Source organism: Epinephelus lanceolatus, chromosome 10 (genome assembly GCF_041903045.1).
Source record: "Epinephelus lanceolatus isolate andai-2023 chromosome 10, ASM4190304v1, whole genome shotgun sequence".
Lineage (NCBI taxonomy): Eukaryota > Metazoa > Chordata > Actinopteri > Perciformes > Serranidae > Epinephelus > Epinephelus lanceolatus.
In genome coordinates this window covers 31,492,664-31,518,153 of record NC_135743.1, presented here as the reverse complement: position 1 = coordinate 31,518,153, position 25,490 = coordinate 31,492,664, and the positions used below count along the sequence as shown (strand labels likewise).

At 41.3% G+C, this 25,490-nt stretch overlaps 2 protein-coding genes and 1 pseudogene across 4 annotated transcripts; 2 read left to right on the top strand and 1 right to left on the bottom strand.

The window, feature by feature from the left end:
- Positions 1-1,471: 1,471 nt before the first annotated feature.
- Positions 1,472-4,516, bottom strand: LOC117265359 (coiled-coil domain-containing protein 127-like). Of its 3 annotated transcripts, none has more exons than XM_033639808.2 (4): positions 4,413-4,516; positions 3,621-3,755; positions 2,247-2,491; positions 1,472-2,160 (listed from the first exon to the last, which is right to left on the bottom strand). In XM_033639808.2, the coding sequence occupies exons 2-4, from the start codon at positions 3,748-3,750 to the stop codon at positions 1,714-1,716; spliced, it is 822 nt and encodes a 273-aa protein (XP_033495699.1). In that variant the 5' UTR covers positions 3,751-3,755; positions 4,413-4,516; the 3' UTR covers positions 1,472-1,713. The 3 variants fall into 3 exon arrangements, with proteins under 3 accessions (XP_033495699.1, XP_033495701.1, XP_033495700.1); XM_033639810.2 differs by having other exon boundaries at positions 1,472-2,157; XM_033639809.2 differs by lacking the exon at positions 4,413-4,516 and adding an exon at positions 4,000-4,103.
- A 167-nt stretch (positions 4,517-4,683) lies between these two features.
- sdha (succinate dehydrogenase complex, subunit A, flavoprotein (Fp)) lies at positions 4,684-13,532 on the top strand. The gene is made up of 15 exons (XM_033639978.2): positions 4,684-4,817; positions 5,519-5,602; positions 5,869-6,030; positions 6,268-6,411; positions 6,741-6,905; positions 7,025-7,173; positions 7,315-7,439; positions 10,060-10,228; positions 10,419-10,614; positions 10,723-10,894; positions 11,004-11,122; positions 11,355-11,466; positions 11,580-11,710; positions 11,980-12,093; positions 12,201-13,532. The coding sequence occupies exons 1-15, from the start codon at positions 4,755-4,757 to the stop codon at positions 12,285-12,287; spliced, it is 1,992 nt and encodes a 663-aa protein (XP_033495869.2). The 5' UTR covers positions 4,684-4,754; the 3' UTR covers positions 12,288-13,532.
- Positions 13,533-20,782: 7,250 nt separating this feature from the next.
- LOC144464427 (E3 SUMO-protein ligase KIAA1586-like) lies at positions 20,783-23,785 on the top strand (annotated as a pseudogene).
- Positions 23,786-25,490: the final 1,705 nt, after the last annotated feature.

The following is a 25,490-nucleotide window of genomic DNA, read 5'->3' as shown; positions in this document are numbered from 1 at the left end:
TTTGTGGTGCAAAGAAATAAATCCCCCGATTAATTTTAAGAGTTGATGTTTGGGTCACAGAGATCTTTCTCAAGACATATCAACAATCATAAAGCGTTAGATTACTTAAAATACAGCCCACAATTGCCTGTGGTGTAGTGGTAGTTGACAGGCTTTGTGCACTGCTCTGTAGATGGGTAGGTTACGGAGGAGGACGTGTGTATGCTCTCCTGTATATTCCAATGGCTGTTTGGTGGGTACAGGCTGCGTACACCTTCCACTATACCACCTGGCATGTCCATGGTTTCACACAATTGCACTGAGCTTTCACATACTGTAACTGTTGTATTCGGTGATCATTCTTCAGGATACAAATCCAGTGACAGCGCTCCCCTGTGGTAAGACAAGTTTATACAGTTAAATACTTGGGTAATTTTGTCAGTGCTTTTGAGATTCTAAAGAGAAAGCAAAATGTCTGCTTGGTTCTTAAACCAGGAATTTATTAGGAGGATCACAGAGTGGTTAGAGTCAGTACATTTCAATTTATGGCATCATATCCAGCACTTAATCATTACATCAAGTAATGGTCCAAAAAAACCCATAACAGCATAGAAAGGCCTGGCAACCCTAAACAAATGCTACAACTCTAGTTAATCCTTTCATTGCAGGGGTGAAGTATGATGTAAAGGGAGCTATTTGACTATTTTTGTTGCAGTACTGTGGTATAGTGTTGCACGACTGAGCACTACTTTGTGCTCTATCCCCTTTTTAGATTCACATGCACCTTCAGTGTCCTGTCTCCCTGATAGTTAAAAAGCTCCCACAAACCTGAAGACGAGAAATTTAAAACCAGTTTTCAGACACACAACTCTACTGGCTTCAGGCCACGTATCCTAAATGGCAACACACGTTAGAGTGTAAAGAGAGATGACATACATTGAAAGGAACTCCAAGTTATGGACAGGAGTGCTGTTAAAAACAAATTAAATCCCATGTATATCATGATAAATATTTCCTACAATAGTCCATCAGCATATTTATGCTTGGTATCAACACACTCCAGAGACTTCAAAGACTTTACTGTAAACATAATGTTACAAAAATATTCTTAATGTGTTTATGATTCCTGGCTGCTTTGTTCGATTTTTTTCCTGAAGACACTTACAGCAACAAATAGATCTGTATTATCACATCACACTGAGAACAGTTAATGGGAACCCTAAATTCATACTTGAGGTGGAGAAACAAAAAATTCCAGACATACAATATACGCTCCAAGCAGTAATTCATGGCACTCAGAGAATGTGACTTAAATTGACACAAGTATTCTGACAAAATTTCCCAAGGGGCTAACTTATAAAAAAATACATCTCTAAGTATTTAAATCAGTTATGTATCCAATATGGATATCAACTGAATGATCCTAGTGCATTTTTATCATTATACATTTTTTACGCAGCTAATTTAAAGCTAATGAGTCATAGTTGGGGAAGTTATGGTGATGATGTATTTCAGCATGCTCAAAACCTGACAAAATATTTTTTTCTTCTTCAAAACTCTGAGATCAAGGGAGGAACTTTCAGATGTTGAACATGATCTTGTTGTTGTGCATTTCCATAACATCCCTGTCAAGTAAAGATAAAGACAGAGTGACAAATACATGCATTTTCCATCTCTGAGCCACATACTTTCAACATTCTTCAAAGTCAAGTGAAAAACACCAGCTTGTGTTTGTCACTTTGTGTGAGAGTGCAAGTTCCCTCCTAATATCGCCTCTTCTGCCCTCTTGTGTTTCTGGACAGTGACCTGCAGCTGCCAGTACTTGAGGTACACCCACATGAGGCTGCCGTTCTTCCTCTTGTCCATGTTTAGCAGGTCCGCACAGTGCTTATCTCTCTTAAAAATATCCTTCAGATCGGACTCTAGATTCAGTTCTGCCCCGATGGGGTCTTTGACGACCTTAAGCAGCATGTTCTTCTCCATCTCCAGCCGCTGATCACGAGGTTGGATGAGGGAACAGTAGGCATTCTGGCGCTCCACAAGCTGAGCCTCTAGCTCCTTCAGAGTGGTGGTGGCTCGCTGGTACCAGTTGTTCTCTCGTTCCAGGGCGTGATGCAGCACAGCCCCTGCAGCGCCGGTCTTTACCAGCCTTTGCTTCTCCTCCTCCAAGGCCTCACGCTCCTCGTAAAGGGGAAGACAGTGTTTTTGGTTTGAGGAGGTTCAAAGGGAAACATGCACGATAGCAGAATTATATGACAAGATTTTACCTGATGCAACTGTTTCCTTTCTTCCATCAGCTGATGGCTCTGTGAGACCAGGGCCTGCTTGTAGCCTTTGACCCTCTGTCTCTCCTTCTCCAGTTCCAGCTCTAATGTAGCTGCTGCCCTGCGCCTTTCAGTCAGTGTCTCTCGGTACTTTGCCTCCATCTCGCTTTTTATTATGGAAATATCCTTGTCATACTTGGCTTTGACCTGCTGGATCTCCCTCTGAGACTCCCTGGTCCAGATCCAACCTGAAAGCATCATGAGAGAGAGACATTTTTAAGACATTTAAGATACGCTGCCATGATTTTTAAACTCAAACACGTTTCTCAACCATAACCATTTCCTGAAGTGCAGACTGATTGAAACAGTCCTGTAACATCTGCTTGTGTCTTAAGTTTGAGAAAGTTTGTGCAGTTAACATGGTAATGGCATCACCTAAGAATAAAAATGACCAAGCATTTGAAAGATAAGCATAGCAGCATAATAATGTAGTCCCTAACAAAATCTACACTGTCTTTTATAGGTCAGATAATTGTCTGTGTATAGTGAACTTGATGCCGTGTCCACATAAAAACTGCATTTAATTACTTGTTAACAAAGTCTCCAGTTAAATATCCAAATAGTTTTTTTAGTCATACTGCCCAACCCAGGTAGGTGGTAATTAAAACTTCTGAAGGAGGAGGATATGGTTTTATCTGATAGATGGCTGGACAGCTATAACACACTATAAATATACTGAAATACAAACACTAAAACTTTAAATATATCCATGGGATAACATATGACCAGTACGTGCATTAAACCACTGTGCAAATTTGTTCAAGTATTAGTTTTAAGAATGCAGTGCTGTAATTTTGGAGAATAAATGTGCAAATGTGCTTTGTGGGAGGTTATGGAAGAGCAAAACAGAGTGGAGTTTTGCTGGAAAAGAAAACTATAAAGCTGACTGTTCTCTGTTAGACAGAGGTGAGGTGCTGTACAGAACTATTGCTTTGGGCAGGATAGATTTCCTGTGTTGGTCCTTGCGACAGCGAGGCATAACAAGTCTGCCAGAGAAATAGCTCTGCTGTCTGTCTAGTAGGTGGAGAGGGTGGTCAGGATCTTCCACATTGGATAACAGTTTGTTCAGAGTCCTCCCCTACGTACTAATAGGACATATGAAAGCAACCCCCCCCCCCCCCCCCCCCCCCCCCCCCCCACACACACACACACACACACACACACACACATTTCAGAGGTAAAGTGTGGATATCACCTAAACTCAGCCAGCTTTGCAAGAGTACATTCATTGACTATACATTGAACAACTCAAATGCTGTTCTCCCACGTGTGTTACCTCACAACAGACACACTCCTAGACAGATGTAAGCAACTTACGAAACGCAGCCAGCCCCAGCATGGGGACCAGCAGGGCGTAGTTCCATTGGTTGCCATCACCGGCCCCCGCCCCCCTTCCTCTGGGGTCTGGTTGGATGTTCCATCTGGGGGGGTCATTTAAGTTATTCATGGAGGCTGCGCACACAGAGGAGACCAAAATATATAAGTGTGTGAATTTCCATTATGGTAAATGTTTACATGCTGCAACACAGAGAGCAGGGAGGTAGCAGTGGCTTCTCAGTCACACACTGATACTGCAGTCATCACAGGTCTCTCATACATGGTGGTGCCTGTACATAAATGTTAGCAGCCATAGCAGCTATAAGGTGGCTTAGCTATAAACAACATTACGTAATTATTTTAATGACAAGCCTCTTACACAACGAAGATCTGAGAGTCCATTGTATTTGAAGCTAACCAGAAGGAGACAGCATTGGATTCATTATTCAGCTATTTAAAAACATTAAGGTGTCTGGACAGTCTGTGTGGCATTGGTGAAATAATGTTGCAAATAAAGCACAAGATGTGAACGATCGTTAGTGATTAGCTTGTTAGCATTTACCAAAACACCGACTGGCAACAACAACACCTGCCTGACATGACTTGGAAGTTTGACAGCCCAGCTAACCACAAACAAAGCTAGCTATAAGCTAACATGCTAGCTAACATTTAGCTTGCTGGCTCATGCTCGTTAGAGTATTTAACACAAAAATAACATGGGACATAATAATTGTATAAGTCCGACTACAATTCGGGGCGAGTTTGTTGTGTATATACGGTGCTGTGTCTCACCTTGAATGAAAAGTCTAGGTCACTTATACATTTGTTCCTGCACACCCTAGTTACACAATTTTACGCTTTAGCAGTCCATCCATATTGACCGGGGTATTCGTGGGAAGTCGCCTGTATCAAAATCGCATTAAGTGTGAAAATTAAGATCTGTATGTATTTATTTAGATTCAATATGGCGATTAATTACACCATTTTGCAGTTTTATCACGTAAAAACTGTTTTAAAGCACAGCAATTCGGTGCTACATAAGTGTTACCCCCGTTTTTAGAGAGTGGTTTAGTCCATTGCGACGGAATATCTTATCCTCCGCTCGGGCTCTGAATCGGCCCCTCAACCAACAACATGGCGAGTGTCCGTGCTGCCTCCTGTCTCCTCTCCAAGAAGATATTATCTAAAACAAAAGCAGTGAGTAGTTTCAGTTGAATGCTGGATCTTTCATCTGTCTATATGTGCTCTGTTCGTGTGTTGGTATTTTTCTTAACGCTGAAAGGAAGAATTTTACTTCACGTCGAGCTTTCGTAAGCGGCAGATTCTGCCTTGCGTAAGCTGTGTTATGTAGCGCAGGGTGTTTCAATGTGACACCTCAAAGAAAAGCCATTATGCGAGTACAGCAAATGTCATATGTAGCTATTCTATTTCCATATAGTTCACATTATATTTACAGAGTAATGTTTTCAGTAAACTTTTAACGTAACTGAGGAATTTCAACATGTTCACAAGAGTTTCTTAAGTTGCCCTTGTGGAAAGCAGTTATAGCTACTGTGTGTTAGCTAGCCAAATGTTAACGGATACAGTGCTATTATCTTTAAAGGCAACTGTAGAGTAATTTGACATTACCATGATGCCATTGTTAATTTAAAAAGATCATAAAGTACAAAGTGGGCTGTAAAATTTAAATGTAATGACAACATATTAATGCTTAATCACACATTGTTATGCAAGTGTTATTAGGAATATAAAGCTGTCTGTAATATGTTAATAATCATACTAATGTTTGCTCATTAGAAGTTTCCTGTCGGCATGTAGCCCTCAGTTTGGTTAATGATTCAGAGGTGCTGCCTATGTTTAACTTATCCATTGATATCAATTGTCCTCTTGTCTACCAGGTCCCTGCTGCTGCTGTTCAAGGATCCAGGAACTTTCACTTCTCCATTTATGGCAAAAAGAAAAGTGCTAAGATATCTGATGATGTGAGTTACATTCAGTCTTTAATGTAAATGTGTATGTAGTGGGGCTATTAGTGTGGATGCATGATAGGATATTATTACATTGTTCACTGCATCATCAGGTTTCCATATCAATGTTACTACCATTTGATATTATACAATAATAACCTCAAACTGGTGGTGCACACTTGCAGCACTCTCCAGTGTTAGTGACAAATTCAGTTTCCAATATGTGCATGCTGCTCTTATTTGGATGTTTTACAGTGACATCTCTCCTTCGTTTTTTTCAGATCTCTACTCAGTACCCAGTAGTGGATCATGAGTTTGATGCTGTGGTGGTAGGAGCTGGAGGAGCAGGACTTAGGGCAGCTTTTGGACTTTCTGAGGCTGGCTTCAACACTGCCTGCGTCACCAAGCTCTTCCCCACCAGATCTCACACTGTAGCTGCACAGGTATGATAGCATTTTTAATATTTAAGATAGTATGAACCTTATCAATCTGATATGGTAACATGTTATCATGTTATCAATGAAAATAGAGATTATTTGTATGTTTTTCAAACCCGTCTGCATTCATTAAGTAACAGCACACATAAAATATTTGTTATGCAAATCCAAAGCTTTGTATAAGTACAATCAACTGCTTTTCTCAAAATGTATTGAACTGTTGAATATTGATCTGGTCCACAGGGTGGGATCAATGCAGCTTTGGGGAACATGGAAGAGGATGACTGGAGGTGGCATTTCTATGACACAGTAAAGGGATCTGATTGGCTGGGAGACCAGGATGCTATTCACTACATGACAGAGCAGGCTCCTGCAGCAGTAGTGGAGGTAAGGTTACACACACACATGCACATCCGCGGTTATGTGAGCTGACAATTACTGGCTTTTCGGCACTAAATGAGGGAAATCTAGAGAATGTGAGTCATTGAATTAGAATATATCACATAAAATTAAGAAAATAAACAGTTGCCTTATCTATCAGATTTAGACCATGGTTTTCTTTTATCTGGGGAGGTTTGTGAGGGAGATAAGCTCCTATGGTGGAATTTCTAGTCAACAAATTTTCGTTTTTGGGTCACACCCTCATGGTTTTCTCCACATACCTATACAACACAACAGCAAATCTCAATATCATGTTGCTTTGTCTCTTTTTTAAGCTGGAGAACTTTGGCATGCCGTTCAGCCGCACTGAAGACGGCAGGATCTACCAGAGGGCCTTTGGAGGTCAGAGTCTTAAGTATGGAAAAGGAGGCCAGGCCCACCGCTGCTGCTGTGTAGCAGACAGGACAGGACACTCGCTACTGCATACGCTTTATGGACGGGTAAGTCCTCACACTTATTTTTCATCCTTTGTCTGACTCAGTCCATACATAAAGAAACCAGTTGTTCTGTGGAGTACCAATGTGTGTTCAATCCGTCTGCCCTCCTGCCTTTCGTTCAGTCGCTTCGTTACGACACCAGTTACTTTGTGGAGTACTTTGCCCTGGACCTGCTGATGGAAAACGGAGAGTGTAAAGGAGTGATCGCTCTGTGCATGGAGGACGGATCTATTCACCGCTTCAGAGCACAGAACACTGTCATAGCTACTGGGTAGGTATCACAGTCACTGTGAGCCAAAACATAAAAAGTCGACACTTGTGTCGTCTTTTCTAACTCTTGTTAGCTGCCATAGTTTGAGAGTTGATATGAGACATATACAAGTTTATAAATGAGTTGTAACTTTCCTTCCAGGGGTTATGGAAGAACCTATTTCAGCTGCACATCTGCCCACACCAGCACAGGAGATGGAAATGCAATGGTGACCAGAGCTGGCCTGCCCTGCCAGGATTTGGAGTTTGTACAGTTCCATCCCACAGGTGAGAAAAATGAAACGTATTAACTTATTAAACAAAGTCATAAAATAGGTCTTCTACTGAAGCTTGAAAGCAAGATGTAGGTTTGAAAGACAGCTCAACAGCAGCTTCATGCATACAAAAAAGACATGTCTGTATTGTTTATAGTTATTTCAACAGGTAAAGGTATTCTAATAATGAGCGTTCAAAGTCCATTATTTTATTGTCGAGCTGTAAAGGTGCGATAAGACCGTTAAACAGTGTCGGCTGTGTTTCATTCGCAGTCTGTTTGTCTTTATGTGTTGCGGTCATTGTCATTCTCTGTTCCTATTTTAGTTTTAATTTTACCAAAGACAAATTAGGAGGGGGCGGCACGGTGGTGTGGTGGTTAGCACTGTCGCCTCACAGCAAGAGGGTTGCCAGTTCGATCCCAGGTGTGGGAGCCCCTCTGTGCGGAGTTTGCATGTTCTCCCCGTGTCAGCGTGGGTTGCCTCCAGGCACCCCGGCTTCCTCCCACAGTCCAAAGACATGCACATTGGGGACTAGGTTAATTGATAACTCTAAATTGTCCATAGGTGTGAATGTGAGCATGAATGGTTGTCTGTCTCTATCTGTCAGCCCTGCGATAGTCTGGTGACCTGTCCAGGGTGTACCCTGCCTCTCACCCGATGTCAGCTGGGATAGGCTCCAGCCCCCAAGAGGATGAAGCGGTTAGATGAATGAACAAATTAGGAGATACTGAGTGATGTCGGTTAATAAGTCCGTTAATACATGGACTTAGGCTCATTATTTCTGGGCCGATCTGTAAGTCTGTTCAGACCTGGCTATTTACATTGAGCTCTGATAACAGACCCCACTTACATAAAGACAAGTGGTCATCTTTATTTGTGTTCCTGCTGGACATTTGACACCAGACTCTTAAGTTATGTATGTGGTCTGCAGGAGGTCAGCAAAGGCTAAGTCACTGCACATTTTTCTCACCTTTTACATGATGCACCAACTTTGCAAGTTGTTTACGTGTCTGGTTACAAATATGCAGCATACTTTTCTTATATTGGTATAATATTTTAGGTACCTACAAAAGCCTTTCTCTGTGAAGACTGAAATGAACCTCCAGAATAATTACAGACTTTGTCATTAGCCAGCTGATCAGACTGGCTCTTTTGTGGGAGTTTATAACATTGACCGATGGCCAATCAGAGCACAAAACTATCTTATAAAAATGTGTTTATTGCAGAACAATAAAAAACAGTAGCTCAACAGGGCTAAAGGGATTGTGTAAAATGCTATCAGCACATTAAGAGTTTTACATCAGAACATGATGATTTCCTTTTTCTAACTAATGCATTGTATGAATATCAGCACTACAAGCAATTTGAGTGTAAAAAGTAAAACATTCTGATGCTCTAGAGGAGTAAAATCAAAGTGTAAATGCCAAAGTAAATAAACCTATCTCTGCTCAGTCAATAAAGCTCACTGTTATAGTCTTTACTGAGACAGTATTGTGTCATAACAATAAAGCTTTGATGTTTTTATGTTCACAATGTGGACATTATGCTTCATTGATTACAATGTTGTTAAAATCTATTACATCAATCATACTTAGGAATCTTATGAAGTATTTTTTTGCAAAGAAAACTGGTGTTTCGATCTGTAGTTGGTAACTTTGGTAAAAGAGAAAAGAAAAACAGACAAGTGCAGGACATAAAAGCAGACAGAAGAAGCTATACAAAATTAGACCGAGACATACTGTAAGCTTAAACTGTCTCTAATTTCACATAGCACTCAATGAGACAGATAATCTGTGAAAGAAAGAAAGATCTTATTCCTCTGCCTTCTCTATTGCCTTGTAGTGCTGCTAATGGCCTTGCTGCATGTGAATGAAAACAACCAATCAGAGCCGAGGAGTCTCACGCAGCTGTCAGTCACTGCTTGTGAACTACAGTCAAACTGTCAAACTAGGCTGCACTGATCGAGTATCAATCACTGCATTGTGTATTTCTCACCTAATATATTTTCAGAAACATATTGTAGTGTACTGTTTAGCTGTAAAATGAGAACATTTGTCCGGCCAGTGGGTGGTGCTAGGTACTTTGGTCAACTGTTTCCAACATGGCTGCCAGACCACAAGCCTAGTTTGATTGTTTGACCGCACATGAAAAGTGAGTGACATGATATAATGCTGCATCAGAGACTCCTCAGCTCTGATTTGGTATTATCGGTGTGCTGCTATAGATTCTAGTGAGTGCCATCAAAAGCAGGAGGAAGAGGAGGAGGGACATCATTTTTTTACAGACTATCTCTCATGCACTTTCAGTATACATTGACAGTTTCAGCAAATGTGACACAAAGTTATTTTCAGGAAAGTTTTCAGCTTTATGAGTTTACTGCATATTTTACTCATGTTATTCGTCATTAACATTTGGATCCAATAGCTTGAACAAAACCTTATGTCAGAGCAGGTTAGATGTCTTGTATAAGTTACCATAGTAACCCAGAGGAATAATGTATCCCACTCAAACCACAATTACAGCTATGAAACTCAGGATTTGGTGTTAGTGTTTGCAATGGTTGTATTTGTGAAGAATAACTGAACTGTGTCTCTTAGCAAAATGTGAGTCTCTTATAACGTGAATCTTTTCAGGAATCTATGGAGCTGGCTGTCTGATCACAGAGGGTTGCCGTGGCGAGGGAGGGATCCTGATCAACAGTGAGGGAGAGCGATTCATGGAGCGCTACGCACCCAATGCCAAAGATCTGGCTTCCAGAGACGTGGTGTCCCGCTCCATGACCATAGAGATCAGAGAGGGCAGGTATGGACAAAGTGTGTGTGAGTGTGTGTGTGTGTGTGTGTGTGGTGTGTGTGTGTGTGTGTGTGTGTGTGTGTGTGTGTGTGTGTGTGTGTGTGTGTGTGCGTGTGTGATGTCACTGTGCATGCAAAAATGTAATAGTTCATGCACACCTAAATCATGTCTTGATTCCTGCCCGTCTTTGTTCTCTCAGGGGTGTTGGTCCAGACAAGGACCACGTGTACCTACAGCTTCACCACCTGCCTCCCCAGCAGCTAGCCACAAGGCTGCCTGGTATCTCAGAGACAGCCATGATCTTTGCTGGAGTTGACGTTACTAAAGAGCCCATTCCTGTCCTGCCCACCGTTCATTACAATATGGGTGGAGTACCCACAAACTACAAGGGACAGGTAGGTAATGTTTGCACATTTGTGTGCATCCACACACATTTCCTCCCCTCTCTCTTTTAAGTACTGAACGGACAAAGTGACACACCTTTAATTTTTTTTTCCCATCAGGTGATCACTCATACCGATGGACAAGACAAGGTGGTTCCTGGACTGTATGCCTGTGGCGAGGCAGCAAGTGCCAGTGTCCATGGTGCTAACCGACTGGGTGCTAACTCTTTGCTTGACCTGGTGGTGTTCGGCAGAGCCTGCGCCCTGACTATCGCAGAGGAGCACAAACCTGGTGAGGACTTCTGTTACATAACATGACATTACTACCACTGGCATCTGTGCACCTGTACACATCACGTGCTTGCTTCACTGCTGACTCTGGTGTTATGTCTTCTTTCCAGGAGAGACACTGTCCCCTCTGGCGCCCAGTGCAGGAGAGGAGTCTGTAGCCAACCTGGACAAGCTGAGGTTTGCCAATGGAAGCTTGAGAACCTCTGAGATCAGGCTCAACATGCAGAAGGTACACACAAAAAACATGCACACAAACTCATGAGGTCATTTTGTATAAGAAAAATGATTTGGAAAAGTCATTGACAAGCGTGTACGTACAGGTAATGAAACGTTACAAAAGAACGTGTTAAGTCACTGTACATTAGATGTCATATTCTACTGCTGTGTTTCCTCTCCTGAGGTCCACAGAAAGGTCTATAGACAAACATAAATCATGTGTCTCTCCCTGCCTTTCCTCACAGACCATGCAGTCCCACGCTGCAGTGTTCCGTACCGGCACAGTTCTGAAGGAGGGATGCGACAAGATGGACGCCATTTACCAGACCCTGGATGATATCAAGACCTTTGACAGAGGTACAGTTCCACTTTGTGTGCCTCTTTCTCTCTGTTTATAATTAATTTCCCCTCCGTCTGCAAAACGTGACACACTGTAAGTCATAAAATACCTTTCCTTTCCTCTGCTCCAGGCATCGTCTGGAACACAGACCTGGTGGAAAGTTTGGAGCTGCAGAATCTGATGCTGAATGGCATCCAGACCATCCACTCTGCTGAGCAGAGAAAGGAGAGCCGGGGAGCCCACGCCAGAGAGGACTTCAAGGTTGGTTTTACCATGCTTTCTGTGTTTATGTGCTTCTTTTATCCATAGTTTTTTTCCTCTGCTTCTCCTCTCTGCCTATCCATCTTTCTGTCAGCGCCAGTGTCCTTTTCTTTCTGTTATTCTCTGCTTATTTTGGTGACATCAGTCTCTACTCTAGCTATTTATTTTTGTTTCTGTGGATAATTGTGTAAAAAGGCAATCATAACGTGCCAGTCTGTACTGCAGTCCATCTCTCCTCTGACTGATGATTTTTCTTCACTATATTCCAGGATCGAATTGATGAATACGACTACTCAAAGCCTCTGCAGGGTCAGGAGAAGAAGCCCTTTGATCAGCACTGGAGGAAACACACATTATCCTACGTCGACCCCACGACTGGAAAGGTGTGTGGTGCTAACAGCAGCAATTTAGGCAGCTTTAATTGTCATTATGAACTTTAAAGGCCAGCAGAGTTAATAATATGTGATTTTTTTTTTTTGCCTAATCACAGGTGACCCTGGAGTACCGCCCCGTCATTGACAGCTCTCTGGACGAGCAGGATTGCGCCCACGTCCCTCCTGCCATCCGCTCCTACTAAGACCATCTCCTTCCCCTCTCCTTCCTCTGCTCTCACGTTCAGTTCACTCATTATCTTCTATTTAAATACATTTCCTCTAGTAGAGATAATCATTTTGGGACAAACTATGCTCATGGTTACACGTGTATCCATTTAGTATGGTTAAATACAAAACTGTTTTGTCTATAAACTTCATCACCTCGTCTCACCTTCCTGTTCCTCTGTGTGCTTTGCCTTGATTTCTGAGAAGATATTTCAACATGGATCTTGTGACCTCTCACACTGTGTGAGCTGGTCCTATATATGTTGTCGGAAGCTCAAGACAAGTGGGCGTCTTTTAAGACACTATCTGAAGAACGAAAAGATAGAGAATAGTAAACATGTGTTGCACGTTGCAAGCTTGGCTTTCTGTGATGACGCCATACTCTTGTTTCTGAGTCTTGCATTGCAGTCTTTGAATATATCTTCTCTCCTATGGCTTTCTGAAGTGAAGAGATGGTGGGAGTGATGGCCAAGTTTTGAAATGCAAATGTCAGAGACAGGATACAGAGGGAAGCTTTAAGTATGTAAATATTGCATAAATGTACAATAAACATGACGAGTTATACTGTATGTACTTGTTGAAGTGTCAGGTAGTCTTCTCACTCATTATGGCCTTCAGTCGTGGACACTTCTTGTGATAATGTGTGTGGTTCAAATTATAGAGTACATCATCTGTGTCCTGCTCAGTAGATAAACAGCTGATACTTAATTGAGCTAAAGTTATTTATACTTCTTCACTCTAAAGTTCAACCAAACAAAGCAGCTTGATGCATGTGCGTATATATTTAGCCACAATACGGTGTCACATCTATTGGAACAATGGCTTCTTAATACATTTTGGTGTTGTTGTTGCCTTCTCTTAAAACAGGATAAATCACAGTAAGGGGTCAGTGTCGTACACAAAGCAGTGTGAGTGATTGTGCTTTTCATGTTGCTGATATGTGTTCTTCCAGAAGTAATGAACTATTCTGGGCACCAACATTTGTGTCGGATCTAGTGCGTCAGGAGCACCTGATGATAAAAGCAGTTGTTGTTAAAAGTGTGTGTGATGTAGAGTTGATGGGAAATCTCAAACTGCAACTTGCCACTTTGTCACTTTGAAGGATGCATTTGATGGCTTAATTTATTTGCCTGTTTTTAAAAAGGCATGAGTTAATTTTCTTCAGGTTTTGCCATTTGTACTTATTTTCATTTGTTCAATAAAGTGTAGACTATGCATAGAAACAAGGTTTGTCGTTGTCTAGCAGGCGCAACAGCACAGACGCCTGAAAGGGTGTAGGTTTTATTTCAACATTGGAGGGGACATGTTAAATAGGAGGTTTTGGGGTCCTGCCAGATATTTGTGAGCATTGAACACTTAATTTCCTGCATTCTGGTGAATTGTTATGCATTAATTAGAGCCCTTTCTGCATTTATTTAAAGTGTTCATGTCTTAAATTCTGTCAAAATATAAGACCTGTGCTCATGCTCATGTTCTAAGTATTGAGGAGGACGTGTCCTCTGGGTCCCCCCCAAAATCTACACCGATGGACACCTGCAAATTTCAATGCTATTCAGTTAAAGAACCCTCTAGTAAATCCCACATGTACATAACATGTATTGTTCTTGAATTACAGGGGCTTGCACCTTTATTGTGTTCACTGCCTGGTAATGTCCACTAGGAGGCAGCAGATGATACATTATTCAACCAGAACTTCTGCATCAGGATCACAAGGTTTCAGAACAGTACAGAGACAGAACATTTGTTCTTCATGGTAAGGGCTGTTCCTTTTCTCACCACATCAGTGTTACTGTTTAACATTATTCAGATAAAGGGCAGTAATATGGTGACTGGTGCAGTTCCTCAGTTAAACCCCTGCTGTAAGCAGTGTTTTCACCTTACAGGAAATTCTGCAGGAGGAAGTCAGTAATTCCTAAACAAACACTTAAGTAACCCAAGCCCATTTTTATATCCTGTCCAGCTGTACAAGCCAAACTCAGAAAGGTCAGAGCTGAAAGTGATGGAGGTAGCCGTAACCCTCCGTATTCACAAAAACCAAAGTATTGTTGAGAGTAAAGAAAGGGAAAACAATCCTCTGTTTACCATTGTGCCACTCCCTGTGTGGAGTCAGTGGACGATTACTATCTGTACCTGTATGGAATAGCATCTGAAACATGATCAGTATGTCATCAAACTATGATCTCATACTGGAACATTTTTATTACAACACCACTGTTGGATAAAGATTGAGCAAATATTAGTGAGAGTTGGCACATAATTCACTATAAGTCACTGCAATGTGACATTGATGTTCACAAAAGCAAAGATAAGAACATTTGCTGAGAAAATTTCATGTTGAAGCAGCTACAAGGAGTTTTTAACTTGTTACTAAACAGTCTCATTTTAATACTGCTGCCTCTACACATAGGCATAGATTTCAGGGGGGAGGCAGGCCACATGCCCCCCTCAATATTTAAAATATATACAGTACAGGCCAAAAGTTTGGACACACCTTCTCATTCAATGCGTTTTCTTTATTTTCATGACTATTTACATTGTAGATTCTCACTGAAGGCATCAAAACTAAGAATGAACACATGTGGAGTTATGTACTTAACAAAAAAAGGTGAAATAACTGAAAACATGTTTTATATTCTAGTTTCTTCAAAATAGCCACCCTTTGCTCTGATTACTGCTTTGCACACTCTTGGCATTCTCTCCATGAGCTTCAAGAGGTAGTCACCTGAAATGGTTTCCACTTCACAGGTGTGCCTTATCAGGGTTAATTAGTGGAATTTCTTGCTTTATCAATGGGGTTGGGACCATCAGTTGTGTTGTGCAGAAGTCAGGTTAATACACAGCCGACAGCCCTATTGGACAACTGTTAAAATTCATATTATGGCAAGAACCAATCAGCTAACTAAAGAAAAACGAGTGGCCATCATTACTTTAAGAAATGAAGGTCAGTCAGTCCGGAAAATTGCAAAAACTTTAAATGTGTCCCCAAGTGGAGTCACAAAAACCATCAAGCGCTACAACGAAACTGGCACACATGAGGACCGACCCAGGAAAGGAAGACCAAGAGTCACCTCTGCTTCTGAGGATAAGTTCATCCGAGTCACCAGCCTCAGAAATGGCAAGTTAACAGCAGCTCAGATCAGAGACCAGATGAATGCCACACAGAGTTCTAGCAGCAGACCCATCTCTAGAACAACTGTTAAGAGGAGACTGCGCGAATCAGGCCTTCATGGTCAAATAGCTGCTAGGAAACCACTGCTAAGGAGAGACAACAAGCAGAAGAGATTTGTTTGGGCCAAGAAACACAAGGAATGGACATTAGACCAGTGGAAATCTGTGCTTTGGTCTGATGAGTCCAAATTTGAGATCTTTGGTTCCAACCGCCGTGTCTTTGTGAGACGCAGAAAAGGTGAACGGATGGATTCCACATGCCTGGTTCCCACTGTGAAGCATGGAGGAGGAGGTGTGATGGTGTGGGGGTGTTTTGCTGGTGACACTGTTGGGGATTTATTCAAAATTGAAGGCACACTGAACCAGCATGGCTACCACAGCATCCTGCAGCGACATGCCATCCCATCCGGTTTGCGTTTAGTTGGACGATCATTTATTTTTCAACAGGACAATGACCCCAAACACACCTCCAGGCTGTGTAAGGGCTATTTGACCAAGAAGGAGAGTGATGGAGTGCTGCGGCAGATGACCTGGCCTCCACAGTCACCGGACCTGAACCCAGTCGAGATGGTTTGGGGTGAGCTGGACTGCAGAGTGAAGGCAAAGGGGCCAACAAGTGCTAAACACCTCTGGGAACTCCTTCAAGACTGTTGGAAAACCATTTCAGGTGACTACCTCTTGAAGCTCATCGAGAGAATGCCAAGAGTGTGCAAAGCAGTAATCAGAGCAAAGGGTGGCTATTTTGAAGAAACTAGAATATAAAACATGTTTTCAGTTATTTCACCTTTTTTTGTTAAGTACATAACTCCACATGTGTTCATTCATAGTTTTGATGCCTTCAGTGAGAATCTACAATGTAAATAGTCATGAAAATAAAGAAAACGCATTGAATGAGAAGGTGTGTCCAAACTTTTGGCCTGTACTGTACATTTGTCCCCCACAATAAAAACATTAAAGTAGAAGAAGACTTTTATTTTGATGGCATTAAAGACATTTACACCATAAATTGATGCAGAAAGGGCACAAATTGGTGAGTAACAACGATTTACCAGAATGCAGGACATACAGTGTTTGATGCTCTAATTTTCAGGGCAGGTAATAGAAAATAGATAATGACCAGCCTGAGATGTCGATAAAAAACAGGTGCAATTTCAACATGTCTCAGTTTTTCAACACTCTGGCATTATCAATCATGTTTACATACACTTCCTCTTTTGTGTAGTAATGCTGGCATCACCACACCACACCCGGTGGGAGCTTTTGAGGAAGCAGGTTAGGAAATCCCCCGCCTTAAAAACCATTTCCAAATGAAAAGTTTGGCAGTGCTTCAGCAATAGGGTTCTACCAACATTGTTTTCAGATATAGGTCTGACAGATTTGTCTTTAATTTATTAAAGCAGCTGACTGACAATATTTTCCACACTGTCCATTAACTTTAAATATAACCACAGTGAGTACTGATTGTTTTTCAGAGGATTATCTGAAGCAGCATTTTACATGAATTAGGCTACTCACTGTTTAACTTCGGAAACCTGGTACCTCTTATTCTTCACAAGTGACTCAATATTAGGTGTGCAAAGTCATACAGTGGGCCAGATTGGACCTTTTTCACCACAGAGCGTCACAGGAAGTCATTCCTGCCTGTGGCCATCAACCTGTACAACTCCTCCCTCGGAGTGCCAGTCACTCTGAGTCAATTGACAGGCATTTGGACTTTATTCACCTGCTGCATTTATAATTCATAATTATCTAATGGGTGCAATAATTCAACTGTGCACTACTTTCCAGTATACACCTCTTGAATGTGTATATTTATTCAACATACAATGCATATATGCTGTACATACTTGTTATGTTTACTCTTGTTTTTTCTTTTTCTTTATTTTGTAGTTACATTTTTACACTTGCAGCCTCTGCTCAGTGATGATATATATTTTATTGCAAATATCTTTAATATCTTAAGTAGTAGTGTTGAGCACTGTAGCATAATACACATTTTATTTTTATTGCACATTTTCATTTCTATTTTATTTTATTGCTTCATATTTACATGCTTCTATTTCATACTCTTATTCTTACTTCTTCATAATAATAATAATTCTCTATTCTTTACTTCGGAGCAACTGTAACAAATCTTGATTTCCCCTCGGGGATTAATAAAGTATTTCTGATTCTGATTCTAGGGTGGACAGTGGTGTGGTGGCTAGCACTGTTGCCTCACAGCGAGAGGATTCCTGGTTCAATCCCAGGAGGGAGCCCTTCTATGCAGTAGACATGTAGGTTGGGGAAAGGGTTAATTAATGACTCTAAATTGTCTGTGAATGTGAATAGTTGTCTGTCTGTCTCTATGTGTCAGCCCTGTGATAGTCTGGCGACCTGTCCAGGGTGTACCCCACCTCTTGCCCAATGTCAGCTGGGATAGGCTCCAGCCCCCCGCGACCCTCAAGAGGATAAGTGGTTACAAAAACGAATGGATTGAATGGATGATTATGATTCTGGTGGGCTGCTTCTGGCCTGCAGGCTGTATGTTTGACGCCTCTGCTTTAATAGACATTTACAGTGAGACAGGATCAATTAAGTGTGTTACGTTCATGTACAGATTTTAAGTAAGTAATTGTGGTTATCATAGGCTTGCTCATGCCATGTAATGTGATTTATCATGTAATGTTACCCACTATGACTTTAAGCCAAGTATGCATTTTGCAAGAGTAATCCTCATATTACAATGACTTTCACTCTGCTCCTTTCTGCTTTTAACTACATAAACAACACACTGTATCAGACATTTCTGGGAGGTATCGTGTGAAGGTCAGTGTTATTACAACAGTGTGTTTCTTCACTGCTTGTGGCTCTTCTCAAAACACACAGTGTAGCAACCACATGACTGAAGACCGCAGTGGTTATAAGAAAGTAACAAGTCACTTGACACCGTAACGATGGCCCATTTCCAAAGCAGATGGATTATGGTAAATATATGTCATAAATGTATCAAACCTGTGCAACCACAACACTTTGCTCCTCTCTGTAAAACAGACACATCATCAGAAGCATGGCGTGCTCTGTCCGCCTGTGCTGGAACTGTTGAGGTTAAATGACAGATATTGTCTGTTATTTATGGCGTCCAGGGCAGATGACCCAGGCCTGCAGAGAATTATTAATCACAGGCAACTGCACTTTTGCTAAAGCACTGAGCTGGAGAGAGAAGAAGAAAAATCATGTCCATTTATAGCCTAAGCTTATTTGCAATGCTTTTTCCTTCATGGGCTTTAAAATATATACTTAGTGAGTGCAAAATAATACATAGGCAGCTATGCAAAAACAACTTAAGTAGAAAAAACGTATTATAATGAATCCACCGTTAAACTAGATGACATCAAAAGCTGAGTCACATGATGCACAGATGCCTGGTCACGCTTCAAGACAGTGAAGATCCATTTTGGGTTCTGTGGTTAAAAAGTTCCCCTGGAAAGAGAAAAGCAAATACACAAGTTGCCACAACTAGTCCTTAAGATATGAAGACATAGTGGCAATCCAGTTGCATCAAATCAAACCTAGAGCAAACATTTTATGGAGGTTTGAGCAGCCAACAGGCCAGATGCTCATTTACTGGTCACAAACAACAAAGGTCTCATCATGTTTTAGGTGACTGCAAAAAATATTACGATGAACCTGCAGGTTCCAGACGTCTGACTGGGCTCAGTGTACTTTCATGAAAGTACACTGAGCCCAGTCAGTGTACTTTCATGAAAGTACACTGAGCCCAGTCAGACGTCTGGTGTTCAACAGCAGTAAATGGATGTTTTCATTAATATCAAGGAAGACGTTTCAACAGGCAGTTAATGGGAAGCCACTGTGCCACAGTAATAACAAAGATTATCCACCGTCTTTGGTAATAAACCTGCAGTTTGGAGCTTGTTGTAACAGCAGTGACCATGGCGATGGATGACTAAAGAGAAGCAGGTAGAGAATGAAGAGGAAACACTTTGAATAATTACAACAGTAGTAGTTTGGAGAAGAGAGTTAAGATAATAAAGTAATTGTTCGAGTATTTTTTTCTGCCAAATTCTTGCAGGACTTCAGTTTTACCCAGGGAAATGATGAAGTTAAAAAGAGGAATTGGGGGTGGGGCTTTGAAAGCAAGACAATAGGCAAAATATTTACTGTGAGAAGCCTTCCAACACCTACAGTAAATCATAATTACTCAAAAATGTCTCCACAGCCGTCTTCTACTCAACAGCTGTAGTTCCACTGACATATTCAATTTCTCTGACACTTGTCACAGTGTGGGAAAACAATTCTGTACTGCCACTAAATACACTGAAGCAGTAAAAGCCTCCGCCATTTTAACAACAAAGATACCTGCAGCTACAGGCTCAACAGTCATGTTGACTAAACAAAAGAAATCTGCTTCCATTACATTATTTCTGCAGGGTTCACTAAGTTACATTTACAGCCTTTTAAGGCCACATAGAATGCAATTTGAAGTGGAACTATTGGGCTTTTCCATAATGTGTTTGATGTCATATGTGAACGTTAGCTTACACTGGTGCTCAGTCAAGCAGTGAGACAGTGGATTAACGTTAACTAGTTGTAGAGATAGCGCTACATTTTGACATCACTAAGTTATAGACAGTGGTGGAAAAAGTACTCATATCCTTTACTTTAGTAAACAACACCACTAACAAGTAAAAGTCCTGCATTTAAAATCCTACCTTTGTGAAATATTGGAGAGTTTTACCTGTTTGGGCGGCAAACAGTTTTGACAGAGACAAATACACAGCTTTTTTTTTTTTTTTTTTTTGTAAAGGCCCACAAGCCAAACAGTTTGGGGACCATTGGTTTAATCTTTAACTATAAAGAGCCGTTTATAAGATTATCGAAGTAATATAAAACTGTCAAATAAATGTAGTGGAGTAGAAAGTACAATATTTCCCTCTGAAATGTAGTGGAGTAGAAGTATAAAGTTACATAAAATGGAAATACTCAAAGCACAAGTACCTTAAAATTGTACTTAAGTACAATACTTTAGTAAATGTATTCGGTTACTTTCCACCATGGAATATAGTATACTATTTAATTTTAATAGTCTTTTGAGTCGTGGTTTAGTTAGGCTTTTGCCTTTTTGATATTAGCTTTTATAATAGGCACCCCCTTAAAGTAGTTTTCACTCAGGTATGCAGGAGTTTAATCTGGTTGGGTAGTTGAACAACTAAAATCCATGTGTACTGAAAGCTGATTGATTGTATTACTTAAAATATATGACTACTTTATTGAACTCAGATTAGATTTCATTTACAGAGCCAACATGAGCAAGAGGAAAGTAGGTGACATTAGGCACTATTTTGGTACCAAAAAAAGAGTAAGTTGAAACTTGTAAGAATTAGGACTTAGAGATGATAATGTAGCCTGTATTTTCTGTGGTTGTTATGCAGGCATAATACTGAGCATTATAGCATGGGTGATGGTAATTAGGCAAATAGTAATTTTAGAAACTGATGGGATGCACAACTGCCACACCCTTTTGTTCTCAACTAATATGCTAGGACTTATAATAAAGTGTTGGCCACTGACAGTACAGAAAGAATTATCATAGTTGTCTTATCTTCATGTGTTTCTGACATGAAAAGAATATCAACATCTTTCTGAAGGCCAGAGGAGCTGGAGATCATCCACCACCAAGTGATACACCATCATTGTCATCACCACCACCATCACCCCCACCTCCAACCCCACCACCACCAGAGAAGACAGGACAACAAACACCTGACTGCTGGCCAAGAGAGCAGTTGCATGACTGGACAGACAGGAACCCTTGGCTGTACATAAAAGATGGTAAATTGGGATGCAGCTCATGCGGAGATGCAAAGACTTTGTTACTGTCTGACAAAGGATCTGGAATGCACTTTTCTGATGAATGGATCAAGGGATTAGTGAGCAGCAGTTGTAAGAAGATACTGGCAAAGAAACTTTACAAACACAGAGATAGCACATCACATCAGAGGGCTGCTGAAATAGCCAGCCAGAAACAGAAGGAAACACTGCCCAAAAAAGTGATGGAAATTAATGCAAGTATCCAGGAAACAGCAGCCTCATTCAGAACTGCATATGCAGTTGCAAAAGAAAGATTGTCATTTAAAAAGATGACTCCACTAATGAAGTTGCAAGAACTGAATGGAAATGTAGTGGGAAATGTGCATCGCTCAGACCACGCTTGTACTGAAATTGTGGACCACATAGCAAATGAAATGAAGAAAAGGGTGGTGTCAAATATAAAGGAAAAGAACTCCCGCATTAGCTTAACAACTGATGAGAGCATGGTGTATGGTCTAGCATACATGATCATATTCATCAGATGCGATGTAACTGGAGATGGTGATGTCGATAACATCTTTTTAGAGCTGGTTGAACTGAAAGATGGCACTGATGCTGATTCCATATATAATGCGCTGAGGAAAAAGTTTACAAGATGCTGGCTTTGATGATGATTTTTTGCAAAGAAATCCCATTAGCATTGCAGCTGATGGAGCTTCAGTTTTGACAGGCTACAAAAATGGAGTCATCGCTAAACTAAAACGTGACTTTCCTAACATGAAATCCATTCACTCCTTAGCTCACTGTTTGGAGTTAGCTGTACATGACTCATTGAAATCTGTGTCTGGCTGCAATCATTTCGAAGCGTTCATCTCAAAGCTATACACCTTGTTTCATCAGTCCCACAAAAGTGCACGGTTGCTACAAGAAGCAGCAGATGACCTAAACATTCAGATTCTGAAAATTGACCAGGTCTTCACGATAAGATGGGTTGCCACTAGTTTTAACACAGTGAGAGCAGTGTGGAAGAGTTTCCCTGTTCTGGCAAAACATTTTAAAACCAAAAGTGAGGACAAATCTCATTCTGACAGTGTGAGGAAGAAGTACACTGGGCAGTTAAAGTATCTCACCAATGCAAGTTTTGTGTGTGACTTGGCCTGCATGAAAGATGTTTTACAATAACTGCAGAGCCTCTCTCTGAAGCTGCAGCGAAGACACACAACACTTGTTGACAGTCACTGCTACATCCAACAGACAATTGAAATTCTAACTGCAATGAAAATGCAGGGCGGAAAGTCAACAGCAAAGGCTCAACAGAGCATCTTGGCTGGCCTGTTTAAAGGTGTGAGTATTATTGGTGAAATAGCAGGGAAACTAAATAGCCCTCAATTCTACCAAGCAGTTGTTGATAACTTGACTGCCTGGCTACCAAGTGACGACCTTGTTCAGTTACTAAGGCCCCTTGAGAAGTCCAGCTGGCCACAAAAGCGTGAAGAGCTTGTCTTGTTTGGTGAGAGGGAGGTGCACAAGATGGACAAACTCCTTGGTGAACCAACCAGAGACGCAGTTGAGGACTTCAGAGAGTTTATACTACAAGGAACACAGGAGGGAGAGACTCAGAAGTGCACCCAGAAGCAGCACAACTGAGACCAGGAACAGTTGGTGATGATGTTTACTGTTACTACTCAGCAGGTACAGGGCAGGGCTAATAAACAGCACACAATATAGTTCAACACTCCAACAAAGTCTCTCCACAAAGTCCTTGGCAGCGCGGATGGTTTGGAGGGAAACATCAGAGGTTGTTTTAGGTTTTGCGATTTTCGGGTTGGGCCGTGGATCTTTAGTTGGTGGGTCAGCTTACGAAATTTACTGGTCATAGGTGTAGGTGGCAGGGTATTGCATATCAGAGCCCAGCAAGACTCTGGCAGAGACGCCGAGATACAGAAGACCCGGAAATGCTGACCAATCAGAGCAGACTGGGCTTTTTCGGGAGTGTTTCAGACAGAGGGTGAATACACGTGTTCCAGCATTGTATGATAGTATGAGGAAAAGACAGTATTTTTTAACCATTGAAGCACGTAAACATGTTCAGGTAGAAACCTTAAACACAAGTATGAGCCTGAAAATAGGTCCTCTCTGATGTGTTTTAAAACTCCAATCCAATTTTTTAATGAAGCACATTTAAAAATGGCAGTTGACCAAAGTGCTGTACAATCACAAAACACACAAAGACCAGTTAAACCAGAATTAAAGATTTACAAACAGGCAGTGTAGGGGCCAGCCTAACATACAGAGGCAACTTGCTCCAGAATTTCTCCCCTGTGCCCCAACACTGATCATAGCACAACCAGAAACAACTGGTCAGCAGGCCCGAGTGACCTTGATGGGATGTGTTGTTGTAAATGTCAGAGAGATAAGCTGGAGCATTAATGATTAATAGGCAACAAATAAAATCTTAAAATCAATCCCAAAACACACAGGGAGTGAAGGGAGGCCAGTACAGGGGAAATGTGCTCTCAGTTGCGTGTTCCTGTTAAAAGGCAAGCTACAGCATTCTGGATCAACCTCAAGCGTGAGAGAAAGTCCTGGCTAACAACAACAAAGAGCACATTACAGTGGTCCTGTCGGGTCAAGATAAACGCATGTACGCCCCTTTCAAAATCACTAAATGGTAAAAAGGACTTGAGCGTAGATAAGAGCCTCAGCTGGAAAAAGATTGGTTTGATCACTGAGTTTATCTACAGTGTATATGCCCATTATTGCACCCAGATTTTTTCAGTGGGTTTTACATATGAGGAATGCAGGTCCACATGAGGGGCATCACAGGCACAGCCAGATCCAAGTATCAGGGCTTCAGTTTTACTCTCATTAAAAGTCCAGTGGGTAGGATTCTTTGGCATCTTGCAGTGAGGTTGCAGAGCTGAAACTCCTGTGTGCAAGCATGAAGAAGGACATTGGTGGCTGATGTGAAAACGTGAATGGCCCTATTTAGGGCCAGTGTTTGGTTTTTCTGTTCCAGGCTATAGTTGAAGCGACATGGCTAATAATAACTTTCACTGCTTAAAGATACTCAATAGCTCAGCTAATACCTGAAATGTCACTGGAAAACAAACCACTGCAGCAGCATATTGAGTGTCAGGTGGCCAGCGCGCGCCGTTATTGGACGGGGCATGGACACTCACCCTCTTGCGATTGGAGTTTTAACTTATCCCACAGTAGTCATACCATGAGGTACCAACATTATGGTATCATATGTACCGTGGTGTTTAACTACCGCGGTCTACCGTTGGTACCAGTATACCGTGCAACACTAGTTCAACATAGATGAACTCTGAATGGTGAAGTTGCAGCCTCAACCAATAGCAAAGAAGTACATATGAAGGTGACAGTGATGGTTTTGTGTTTAACCTGCTTATAGTGAATATATCGGCCATGAAAAATCCAAACTGCCCCACATTAGAGATGCTGCCTAGCTAACAGGAAGTAACATTAGGGTTAGGGTTAGAGAGACCGTTTGGTTTCAGGATGTGGGTATTTAACTGCCATTGTTCTATCAATACCTGTTTGACTCTGAAGAAGACGCAGTAGCGTTGAAACGTCAGTTTGTTTGCACCTCATTAAAAGCTTTGCAATTTTATCGAGTGCTCCAGCCTCCTTTCATTTGGGTTCAGTCATTTTTTGAAGTGGCCCACTTGATTTAGTGTCTACTATTTTGGTCCTGTGCTGTGAGCACCGATCCAGTGTTTTTGGCTGAAGCGCAAGAGTGCCTTTCTTCAGTAACATTAGTTAGAAAGTTAACTTAAGTTCTCTGTACTGTCCACATTCAGCACGAATATCACCTTGGCATGCACTAGTCAATCATCTGCATTCGCTCATGTGTGACCGTACTTTATCAGTGGAATGAGATGATATCACATTTTTTTAGCTCATCTCTGAATCTTGACACTGGCAGGTAGCCTCTTTTTCCCCGTGTAACTTGAGAAACACAGGTTACAGAGGTAAACAGACCTTTGAGAGTGTGTGCTTTTTAAAATTACCAATTTAATATTTAAATTCTGTACAGAGGCATTTGATGACAACTCGAGACACCAATGTTTAAAATATAAGGAAATATTTGCTTGACTATAGAATGTACAGTTATTGTCTGGTACACTGCTTCAGACCAGCCTCTGGTGGTCATCACATACCTCACAGAAACCAAT